General features: G+C 34.6%; 1 protein-coding gene across 1 annotated transcript; it reads left to right on the top strand.

Moving 5' to 3' along the window:
- The first annotated feature begins 4,603 nt into the window (after nucleotides 1–4,603).
- Nucleotides 4,604–8,030, top strand: LOC110764044 (beta-glucosidase 12-like). The gene is made up of 13 exons (XM_021966949.2): nucleotides 4,604–4,906; nucleotides 5,028–5,097; nucleotides 5,193–5,251; nucleotides 5,364–5,439; nucleotides 5,707–5,784; nucleotides 5,901–5,988; nucleotides 6,080–6,335; nucleotides 6,424–6,539; nucleotides 6,646–6,863; nucleotides 6,946–6,977; nucleotides 7,085–7,187; nucleotides 7,312–7,420; nucleotides 7,537–8,030. The coding sequence occupies exons 1-13, from the start codon at nucleotides 4,604–4,606 to the stop codon at nucleotides 7,706–7,708; spliced, it is 1,680 nt and encodes a 559-aa protein (XP_021822641.2). The 3' UTR covers nucleotides 7,709–8,030.
- The last annotated feature ends 4,367 nt before the right edge of the window (nucleotides 8,031–12,397 follow it).

Genomic DNA, 12,397 nt, shown 5'->3' with positions numbered 1-12,397 from the left:
CTCCTCTCTCTCATCACAGACTCAATTCTTGATAATAACTAAATAATTAGATAATTTCCAATTTGATTGATTATTTTTTGGTTAGGATGATGTTTTATGGGATTCTAACAAGTAGACAATCAAGGTCATTGAAGTTGAGCCTCAAGTTCGATTAAAGATTAGTTTGCACATACGCGCTCGTGACTCGAGCAGTATTGTAGCCTCTAAATAGTGGGCCACTAAATTTCAAATTTTTTGTCACTGTGGTATAATGGTCAAAGCACAGTAGACTTTAAATAAATAGGTGAAAATTTAGGGAGTTATTTATCCTAACACCCCTATGAGGTTTTTCGTGTTTTCACAAAACTTCTTGAGGTCCTAGAAATTACACAAACACCCCCTTGTGTTTCAAATTGGTTTCACATAACTCCAAAAATCCAAAAAAACCTAAAACCTGATATAACAATACTTCTGCATAGACTAAAATACCCTTCATGGTATTAGAATACTGTTTGGATAGAATTGTACCGTAATCTCTACCCAATATTATACTACAAATAAAATAGTAAAAAGAAAAAAACCAACCCATCAGACACGCATTGTCTGCTTGCCCCAAGGAAAAAAAAAAGACGCTTTCCTTCATCCTCTCCATCTCTTCCATGCCTTCTCCAATATGTTTCCAATCACACACACACACAAAATTTTTTTTAAAAAAGGTCAATCCTAACTCAAACAAAAAAATCAAACTAGAGCAACTTCTTCACAATGGCTGAGTACCAGCTTCTTCGTTTGCTACATGGGTTTTGCTCACTATGTCTTGACTTGGAGTAGGGCCTTGACTTCCTATTTCTTGGTTTGTTGGATTAACTCCTCCCAACTTAAATCCTAACGCTACAAGCAAAAAGATAAAGGAGCAATAAGATAGCAGGATCTGAGAATTCTCTTTTCAAAGCAACAAAGGATTTCGATGATGGAGCAAATATGAAAGAGATGAGGATATGGAAGAGAGGAAGCGTCTTCATTTTTTTCTCATGGAATAGTACGATGCATCTTATGATTTATTTATTATTATTTTATTTTTGATAGGGTTTTGGGATTATGGTGCGACTATATCCAAACAGTTATGATATCATGAAGGGTATTTTAGTCTATGCAAGAGTCCTCTTACATCCAATTTTAGGTTTTTATTTTTTATTTTTGGAGTTATGTGAAACCATTTTGAAACCTGAGGGGGTGTTTGTGTAATTTCTAAGCCCTCAGAGGGTTTTGTGAAAACACAAAAAAACCTCAAGGGGTGTTAGTATAAATAACTCAAATTCGAGACAATCAGTCAAAAGACTACAAACAAATGAGTTTCATAATTATGCATATGTTGACACTCATCAAAGGACTAAAAATCAATGTTTAATTTTACAAGAGGGTTTAATGGAATTTTAATCTTATACAAGGACTAAAACTGAAATTATTGAATGCACACAAATTTGGAATTCAAATTTTGTACGTACACAAATTTGGAATCCCAATATTATTGTACATACATAAAATTCACATTATTGAATTAAATACAAATATTAAATGACAAATATGATATGAAGTTTTTAATACTGCTTAAGGAAACTTTTGAACCAATGTGCCGAGAGTTTTGGGTGCCTTTTAAGCCCATTGTTGTAATCTACATAGGTGATACCAAATTGAACACTGAATCCCGAATTCCATTCAAAGTCATCTAGCAACGTTCATGGAAAGAATCCCTTCACTTTGACACCATTGCTAAAAAGAAATTAAAGGAAATTAAATATATTAATGTCAATAATATGAATCAATAACTCAAAATCTAAAGCTATACCGTATACATATATATTTAAATATTATAAATGAATTTGTTAATACACTTACTCAATAGAACTTTGAACATATGAAGGTGGCGATTGTAGAAGTCAACTCTATGGGTATCATTAAGGGCTTCAACAAGTGATAATTTCGGATCATTCAACTCACATCCACACCTACAATATATAATACATTATTATGTAGTTATAAATTTAGACTTTGTACCACTTGTGCGTGTTTTACAACAAAAATATGTGAAACATTGATCATGCAATTACTTAAGGCTAGAAAAAATTACCATTTTCGGTAATGTAAATAATTGGATTGTGATACTTTTTCTTTGTGTAGAGTAAAAGATCTTGAATTCCTCGTGGATAAACATTTAACCATTCCGAAGCACCCTGCACCAAAATTTGAAGATCTTTAGATTTTTAGGAGTCATATTTGTAAGTACAACTCCATTATTCCCATCGAGTTTTAATGGTTCAAATTTGTAAGTGCAACTCCATTATTCCCACCGAGTTTTAATGGTTCAAATTTGTGAAAGATCTTTAGATTTTTAGGAGTCATATTTTTAGGAGTCATCTTTCACAAATTCTCATTTTTCTTCCCATGATAGAGAATAATGGTTTTAATGCCATTTGCCGTTTTCCTTTGGTTACTCTTCAAACCCCTTTTCAGTGATGACTTTACATGATTAATCATGTAAGGCAGGATGAGTCACTATTGCGAATGAGCTCATTGATATTTAATTCCTTCATTGTTATCATTAGATCTAATTATGAATCCAACATCAGAAAATGAGAAAATAAGTGAATTGATAATTAGAAATTAGAGAAAAGACCCTAATTGCATTGCCATAACTTTAGATGTTTTTTGTTGGTAATCTTGATAAGTATAAATTGACTCTGGTTGGCATGGTGAAGTAAATTTCTTTGCAAAACACATGTGTGCATGCCATTAGAAGGGTGTTGAGGGCGCAACTCTGTAGAATGTCATGGTACAAATGGAAAGTTTCATATTTGGATGAATAGTCAAACACGAGTAGCTGCAAATTCTGATTTAGTCTCCTAATTAACCACGTGGGTCAAATTTTGAAAAGAATATGACGGACAATTATGTTCTTGACACTGTAAGTTAGTAGATTGTTAAAATTTTTGTACATAATATATGTGATTTCTTTTTGTTTTACAGAGACTCAACCAGACTAAGTTAGTAGATTGTTAAAATTTTTGTACATAATATATGTGATTTCTTTTTGTTTTACAGAGACTCAATCAGTCTAAGTTAGTAGATTGTTAAAATTTTTGTACATAATATATGTGATTTCTTTTTGTTTTACAGAGACTCAATCAGACTTAGCGGCTATTACAAGACTCAATCAGACTTAGCGGCTAATATATGTGATTAAGTATGAAAAATGGTTTTTCAGAATAATCATTTTCTCAAGACAATTTTTGGTGGCTTTTATTCCTTACACATCAAATAAGAAAACTTGATTTTATGGGATTTTAGTATAAAGTATATATAGACTTAATGAACCATCATTTTTAGCCTAAATCGTATTTTGCACTAAAACCGATTTTTCATATTTTGATGTGGTGGGAATTTGATTTTCTAGTATTTTTATTTGAATCCAAATGGGGGGTACTTCCTTATTTACATTGTAAACTTAAGTAAATGTCTTTGTCCTTTTACTTTCATTTATTTTTATATTACTCAATTTACTTAAATGTTGAAAATAGAAATAAGATAATTTGTACGCCAGTTGAGCAAAGGGGCAATTTAAAGCACCTACAATGGTTTTTCCGGCGGGGGGAGGTGCTGCTACACCTCCTTGCGCCTTAATAGGTCCGCCACTGAATATATGTGATTTCTTTTTTGTTTACGGAGACTCAATCAGATTTAGCAGCTAATATATGTGATTTCTTTTTTGTGCCTTGTACCATTGGTTGGTTTACAAAATCTTATACTTACTTTGACCATAAATATGTAAGATGAGTTTGGCAATTACGTTATTTTTCTTTCAGCAATTATAACGTCTTCACAACGTTTTATTGTTTTCTTTTTCTCTTTTAAAACTCTTTTGACGGTTTCAGAGATAATAGATCGATGCACAATCTCATTTTTCGCACCAAATATTATTTAATTCCTTCCTTGTTATAATTAGATCTAATTATGAATCCAACATTAGAAAATGTGAAAATAAGTGAATTGATAATTAGAAAAGACCCTAATTGCATTGCCATAACTTGAGGCCAACTCTGTAGAATGTCATGGTACAAATGGAAAGTTTCATATTTGGATGAATACTCAATCACAGTGTGAGTAGCTGCAAATTCTGATTTAGTCTCCTAATAACCGCGTGGGTCAAATTTTGAAAAGAATTTGACGGACCATTATTTTCTTGACACTATAAGTTAGTAGATTGTTAAAATTTTTGTACATAATATATGTGATTTCTTTTTTGTTTACGGAGACTCAATCAGACTTAGCGGCTAATATATGTGATTTCTTTTTTGTGCCTTGTACCATTGGTTGGTTTTCAAAATCTGATACTTTATTTTTCTTTCAGCAGTTATAACGTCTTCACAACGTTTTCTTGTTTTCTTTTTCTCTTTTAATACTCTTTTGACGGTTTCAAAGATAATAGATGCACAATCTCATTTTTAGCACCAAATATTATAATATTGCGTGTTTGAATATAGCAGTTGAGTTTTGGGGGGAGACAAACTCATTTCCCTTTGTAGCATGACATTCTACGTAGTTGCCCCCTCAAACCCATTCAATGCCCATGTGTGTTTACCATTCTCATGCGCAGCACGTACTTCCTCCTCTATATAAAGGCCATGCAGCATGCCAGCCAGAGCCAACTTATACTTCTCAAGATTATTACCAACAACAACAACAAAAACCTCAAGTTATGGCAATGCAATTACGTTCTTTTCTCTTAGGCATACTGCTACTAATTGGCTTTGCTTTGACGAATAGCGAAGCTGATATTAGAGCTCCACCCACACATTTTGACACTGCTTCTCTCAATAGGAGCAGTTTTCCAGAAGGGTTCATATTTGGTGTAGGTTCTGGATCTTACCAAGTAAGTCCTTTTCTGGGCTTTAATTTGAGTTTTGATTAGGATTTTCTTTCAAATTCAGACCAAGCATCGATCCATGCAAGAATATTGACATCTTTCTCATTGTGTCTCTTGTGTATTTCAGTATGAAGGTGCTGCAAAAGAAGGTGGTAGAGGACCAAGCATTTGGGATACCTTCACCCACAAATATCCAGGTTTGTCCAATCAAATCATCAATTAGTTAAAATAAAAATTGTGCTACTTTTACTCTTATGCTCTAAATAAATAAATTTTCTATGATTAATTGCAGAAAAGATAACCGATCGCAGCAATGGAGATATCACTGTTGATCAATATCACCGCTATAAGGTTCATGACCCAATGTGCACATATTATATTTTGAAGCATGAAGAAAACTCATCACATTAAATATAAGCTGTCAATAATTTTTATTTGATTTCTTTTTTGTTATGCATTGTAGGAAGATGTGGGGATTATGAAGAATATTGGGTGGGATGCTTATCGATTCTCTATCTCATGGTCAAGATTGTTACCAAGTAAGTACATTTGTGACCAATCGTCAATATTTCTGCCTTCATGGTTTTTGCTTAAGTAATGTGTCCAAGTTGTCTACCGAATAATATAACAATTTTTTTTTTTGTTTCAATTAAAATAACTTAAGCAAAAATATATTTTTTTTTAAACAAAAATTAAATAGAAGTCAAAGTTCAAGTTCGATAACATATAGTCCAACTTTTTTAAAGTTCAGTTTAAATGTTATTTGTGCACTTATCTTTATTTTCTGGTTTTCTTTTAATTATTAGATGGAAAGTTAAGTGGAGGAGTGAACAAGGAAGGAATCAAATATTACAACAATCTCATCAATGAGCTCTTACGCAATGGTGAGTCATCCCACCTTACATGATCAATAATTATACAATAAGAGTTACATGCACTCATAAAGAAAAGTCATTTTGTCAAACTTATAACTCACTTTTATTGATGATGCTATTTATAGGTTTAAAGCCATTTGTGACACTCTTCCATTGGGATCTTCCCCAAACTTTAGAAGATGAATATGGTGGTTTCTTAAGCCCTCATATTGTGTAAGTGAAGAAATTAGTCCTTTGAATCGTATTGATAATTTAATTAATAAATACAATTATGACATTTACATTCTGAAATGTGTATATACAGCAATCATTTTCAAGATTACGTAGAACTTTGTTATAAGGAATTTGGTGATCGAGTAAAGCTTTGGAGCACATTGAATGAGCCATATACCTTCAGTTACAATGGATATGCAATCGGGAACAATGCGCCGGGACGATGCTCCACTTGGCAGCAGCTAAACTGCACCGGCGGAGATTCATCTACTGAACCATATTTGGTAACACACCACCAGCTCCTTGCTCATGCAGCTGCCGTAAAATTGTACAAAAATAGATACCAGGTACAATTAATTAGTTTGTTGCAACAAGAGAGCGACTACTTTACCTTTTTTTGACTCTAAAACAACCAAACTAAATGTTCTTGTGCAGGCGTCTCAAAATGGAGTGATAGGGATAACACTGGTATCAAATTGGTTTGAGCCCCTAACAGAAGAAAAAGAAAATAAAGATGCTGCATTACGAGCTTTGGATTTTATGTTTGGATGGCAAGTGTATTTCGAATTTGCTTATGAATATAATATTTACTACTTATTAGAGAGCAATACGTAATATAATGTCAAGTTAATCCTTGAAATTTTTACATTCTTATAGGTTTGCTGAGCCATTGACAAGTGGTGACTATCCGCAAAGCATGCGATCTCTTGTCGGAAGCCGATTACCAAAATTCACAAAAGAACAATCCAAGTTGCTAATTGGTTCATTTGATTTTCTTGGACTAAATTACTATACGGGTTACTATGCAAGTGATGCACCTCAAAATAACTCGGTATACGCAAGCTACATAACAGATGCTGGCTTTAATCAATCATGTGAGTACAAATTCAGAATTTAATTCAAGCAATTTAAGTTTATAGACTAATTAGATTCTGATATTCATATGTGTTGTGGCAGCTGAGCGTAATGGGGTCCTCATCGGTCCAAAGGTACACATCAAATTACTAGATTAAGCCTTTATGATTTTGACCATTAATAGTTTTGCACTCACTAATGTGACTCTTAAAAATCTAAAGATCTTCAAATTTTGGTGCAGGGTGCTTCGGAATGGTTAAATGTTTATCCACAAGGAATTCAAGATCTTTTACTCTACACAAAGAAAAAGTATCACAATCCAATTATTTACATTACCGAAAATGGTAATTTTTTCTAGCCTTAAGTAATTGCATGATCAATGTTTCACATATTTTTGGTGTAAAACACGCACAAGTGGTACAAAGTCTAAATTTGTGACTACATAATAATGTATTATATATTGTACAGGTGTGGATGAGTTGAATGATCCGAAATTATCACTTGCCGAAGCCCTTAATGATACCCATAGAGTTGACTTCTACAAACGCCACCTTCATTATGTTCAAAGTTCTATTGAGTAAGTGTATTAACAAATTCATTTATAATATTTAAATATATATGTATACGGTATAGCTTTAGATTTTGAGTTATTGATTCATATTATTGACATTAATATATTTAATTTCCTTTTAGCAATGGTGTCAAAGTGAAGGGATTCTTTCCGTGGACGTTGCTAGATGACTTTGAATGGAATTCGGGATTCAGTGTTCGATTTGGTATCAACTATGTAGATTATAACGATGGGCTTAAAAGGCACCCAAAACTCTCGGCGCATTGGTTCAAAAGTTTCCTTAAACAGTATTGAAAACTTCATATCATTTTCGTCATTTAATATTTGTATTTAATTCAATAATGTTTTATGTATGTACAATAACTCTCAGAAACTCAATATGAGTTTGCTGATGTTTGTATTTAGTGTTTGACTTTTCGATGCGAATTTGCCGTTACTACCGTTGCGCGGTGGATCTGTATTGTAGGTTTGAGTACATGTGCTTTTGTCTGCCGAATTGGAGGTTTTAGGTTTTTCTGGTATGCGTAATTCTCTCCATATCAAACTAATTTATTTTTGTATTTGATCACTGGAGATGTTGTACTCATTTTCGGCATTGTGGCTACTCTGTACTTTTTTATGTGTTATCAATAAAATTACTATCGCTTTTAATCAAAATAATAATAATACTTGGCATTCCAAATTTGTTTACATACAAAATTTGAATTCCAAATTTGTGTACATTCAATAATTTCAATTTTAGTCCTTGTATAAGATTAAAATTCCATTCAACCCTCTTGTAAAATTAAACATTGATTTTTAGTCCTTTGATGAGTGTCAACATACGCATAATTATGAAACTCATTTGTTTGTAGTCCTTCGACTGATTGTCTCAAATTTGAGTTATTTATACTAACACCCCTTGAGGTTTTTCGTGTTTTCACAAAACCCTCTGAGGTCTTTGAAATTACACAAACAACCCCTCAGGTTTCAAAATGGTTTCACATAACTCCAAAAATTCAGAAAAAAAAAACCTAAATTGGATGGAAGAGGACTTTTGCATAGACTAAAATACCCTTCATGATATCAGAACTATTTGGATACAGTCGCACCCTAATCTCTACACCCTAACAAAAATAAAATAATATATAAAATCATAAGACTCATCGTACTATTCCATGAGAAAAAAAGAAGACGCTTCCTCTCTTCCATCTCTACTCCATCGAAAATCCTTTGTTGCTTTGAAAAGAGAATTCTCAAATCATGCTATCTCATTGCATCTTGATCTTTCTGGTTTGTAGAGTTAGGATTTAAGTTGGGAAGAGTTAATCCAACAAGCCAAGAAATAGGACGTCAAGCCCCTGCACCAAGTCAAGACGTTGGGAGCAAAACCCATCTAGCAAACGAAGAAGCTGTTACCCAGCCATTGTGAAGAAGTTGCTCTAGTTTAATTTTTTTGACAGGACCCGCCCTGGATTCTCCCTCGGAATCCGTGATGAACCCTGCTTCCCGTCCGACATCTACCCGATGTCGGACCCACTTTACTGAAAAAGCCATGTAACCCCAAATTAAAAGGATAAACCGTTTGACTCCTGTCGAAAATTCGGTAGAGTCTCCTCTGTAACTAGAACGATTCCCACACTTTTAACCAATAGAAAAATAATAAAATAACTTACAAAGACTACCAACCAAGCACAAACGCAAGAAGTTCTTAAAGACTCCAACCAAAATCAACATCAATCCAAAACGGGTTTCAGACCCGTCATAACCACAAACACATTTTAACCACAACCATTCAGTAAAACCGGAATATAACCGAGCATTTAATCTCACCTAAGTTTCAATCAGCTTCTGGCCCACCGACAAATTCAAAACCGAACTCAACCAAAAAAATAATTAAATTCGCGGCTGCACCTAGGTTTTTCCCTAGGCTACCTACGTACCTCTTGGTGAGGGATAAAGCCACACGTAATTCTTATGACAAAAAGAAATCACAAATCAGAAACATACAAATATTGTCCAAGTAAAACCCAGAATTAAATTTAGATTCATTCTCAACTTCAATTCCCACAAGGCATATAACTAAATATTTAAAAAAAAACTCCCTTCTTTCCATGATTCATAATTGAAAACCATTTCCTAGTAAAGACTCACTGGTACTATGCATAACCCTTTTAAAACTAACCGTTTACTCTAAAACTCAAATTACTTTTTGAAAATCATTTCTTCCTACAACCATACCATATCCAAGGCGTACATTGCAAAACAACACTATACAAGCAACATAACAATGATCACACCTATGCAAAGCACTCACCAAGCACATGCTCAAGAAAAATCCCACCATTGTTCCCATTATACTTTTATCTTTACATAAACACATTTCCCAGACACACACGACGGAATCCTCAATGCCCATGCAGCTGGAAAGCAAAACGACTATCCCAAATCCCAAAACGCAAGGTCATAAAATTATATGATAAAAACTCAACCCACAACCAGATTCCCAATAAACATTACTCACTTACTTAATAATTATAATAACTTCGATGAATACGTAAGACATTTATGATAATAATATCCAATATCTAAATAATTCAATTTGTATCACATAATGCTCCCTCTTTCCTTCGAAGAGTTACTGTGTGTCAAATACATCAAGTATCAACAATACGGAGGTACATATTATAGTGCACAACATGTATCGGGGGAAAATAATCTAACACGGGGATTGTTTTACTAGACCACATGGCAGAATCCTCAACACTCATGTGGCTAGGGAATGAGCAGTCCAACGGGGGAACTATTGCTCCCCAGACACGCATGGTAGAATCCTCAATACATGTGCGGCTGAAATAAGTCTTACTCGCGTCGAATGCTGGTCAAGGCCTACGGCACACCCCGCCAAGGGTGCCCGGGCAATCAACATCTCACACGTCGGAAAATACCTCAACACACGTGTGGTTATCATCCATATCGAACGAGGAAGGTACATATGATGGTGCAATTCACAGACCCATATTCCAATATTATATATAATAATACCGATAATAATAAGTACTCTATATATATTCTCAGAAATCCTCATGTCATAACCTCCTTAACCAAAAAGTTAATAACCAATTTCATACTCAAAATCATATGCCTTATCTTCTGCAATCAATTCTAGTAAGATCATTCGATATCGTTAAAACCAACATCAGATATGCACACAGTCTCACTAATCCCATAATCCGATTAGACCATACTTTCCATAATCTAATAAATCAAAAATAGACTACGTTCTCATTCAAATTCATTTATGCACAACATACTATTCAGAAAACTAGTATTCATAATTCATCGATTTTAAGCCATCGAGCATAAATTTAAATATAGACAATAATAATCAGGCATTTAATTAATTCCTTATTCATGCCAAAACCCGGTTATCTAAGCCATTCCCAATTCCGCACAATTAAACATCACATAACTTGCTTGGAAAGTAAAAGCGATTGCATAATAATTCAAAAACATTTAATAAAACTCTCATAGCAAAAATACCAATTTAACACAGACCTCCAATTACAATTACAACTACTAACTGGCCTCAACCGAGTCGACATAGCCCACTCTCTAAGTCAACTAGGCTCGTAGGGCCCACAACCTCAATTTGTTATAAGACAATTCCTATTAGTCCATAACCATAAGTTAAACCCATCCTAGAAGTCTTGTCACGATCCAATGGTTGGTTTGACCCCGATTGCGGAATTTGACCAATCGGGCCTGCGAGGCCCACAACCTCCAATTTCTAGTCCAAAAGTTCCTATAAGTCCAGCGAGGTCTACGTAACACGTCTCGAGAGTTTGGTCTCGATCGAGCGGTCGAATCACTCATGATCGTACAATCGGATTTCGACTTAGTACTTAACCCTAAGATCATTGATTTGGAGTATTCGGAACTCCAAATCTCGATCAACAAATTCCTAAACGATCCTATAGGCACAGGGAACAACATATTTGAAAATGGGATCGATCAAACGGTCTGAACCTGTCGAACTTGAATGTCGCCTAATATGTGAAGTTTCGTTCGATAGTCAAACAATAACCTATTGCTAATCCAAGCATACCGTCGTGCTCAGGAAGACATGAGGATTATTTTGGATCCTTAAGAACTGCCACAATGGGTCCCATGCGCCGACAGGACCTTGGTGTCTTGAGTAATTTCAGGTGATAGAAATTTCTTGAAACACCCTACAATACTTATACCAAAAGATTTAGACTAACTAGATGATCAACTTTTGTTCTTGGACCATGGCCAAAAATTAACCTGAAATAGTCAAAAACACTATCAAACTGCCGACCAATAATGGGTTTAAGAATCGATCTCTAAAACCTCAAAATTAATCCAAACCAAGTACATAAACAGGTAAAGTGTGATGAGTAGATGAAGTTTCATACCTCACTTGACGAAAACCATCATCGGAATCGCAGGAAAATGCAAGAACACTGCCGAAAAAACCTAACCTTTTCTTAGCTTCGATTTGAGCTCACCATCAGTGAATCGGATCAGGTCTTTGGTGGGTTTTGTAGAAGAGGACAAGAGGAACACTTTTCATGAAGGTGGGGCAACCAACCTGTGCACGACGACGTCGATTGGTGGCTGGGAAGTCGAACAGTCACTGTTGACTGTCGCAAAAGGAGAGGAAGAAAATGTCGAGAGGGAGGGGAGAGCAAGAAGGAGAAAAAATTTAGCGGGTACTATATCAATAAGAAATTTGAAAATTCTCTTTACGTCCTTTTCATTTCTAGACCTTTCCTCCTTCGTTACAACTCGGAATTGGGCGTGCCGCATGTCTACGAACTCGTATCGTCGAGCTCTACACAACGATGCCACTCAATCCCCCAAAATCCTTCCCAAACAAAAAGTTACTAAAGTGCCCCTACATCCAAGGGTAAAAATGTAATTTCACCGTTAAAAAAATTAAATAAACCCTTAAATTAGGTCGGGATGTTACATTTTTTG

Source organism: Prunus avium, chromosome 2 (assembly GCF_965620075.1).
Source record: "Prunus avium chromosome 2, drPruAviu1.hap1.1, whole genome shotgun sequence".
In the NCBI taxonomy this organism is placed as follows: Eukaryota; Viridiplantae; Streptophyta; class Magnoliopsida; order Rosales; family Rosaceae; genus Prunus; species Prunus avium.
The sequence above is the reverse complement of the archived record's forward strand: the minus strand, read 5'-3'. Positions and strand labels throughout refer to the sequence as shown.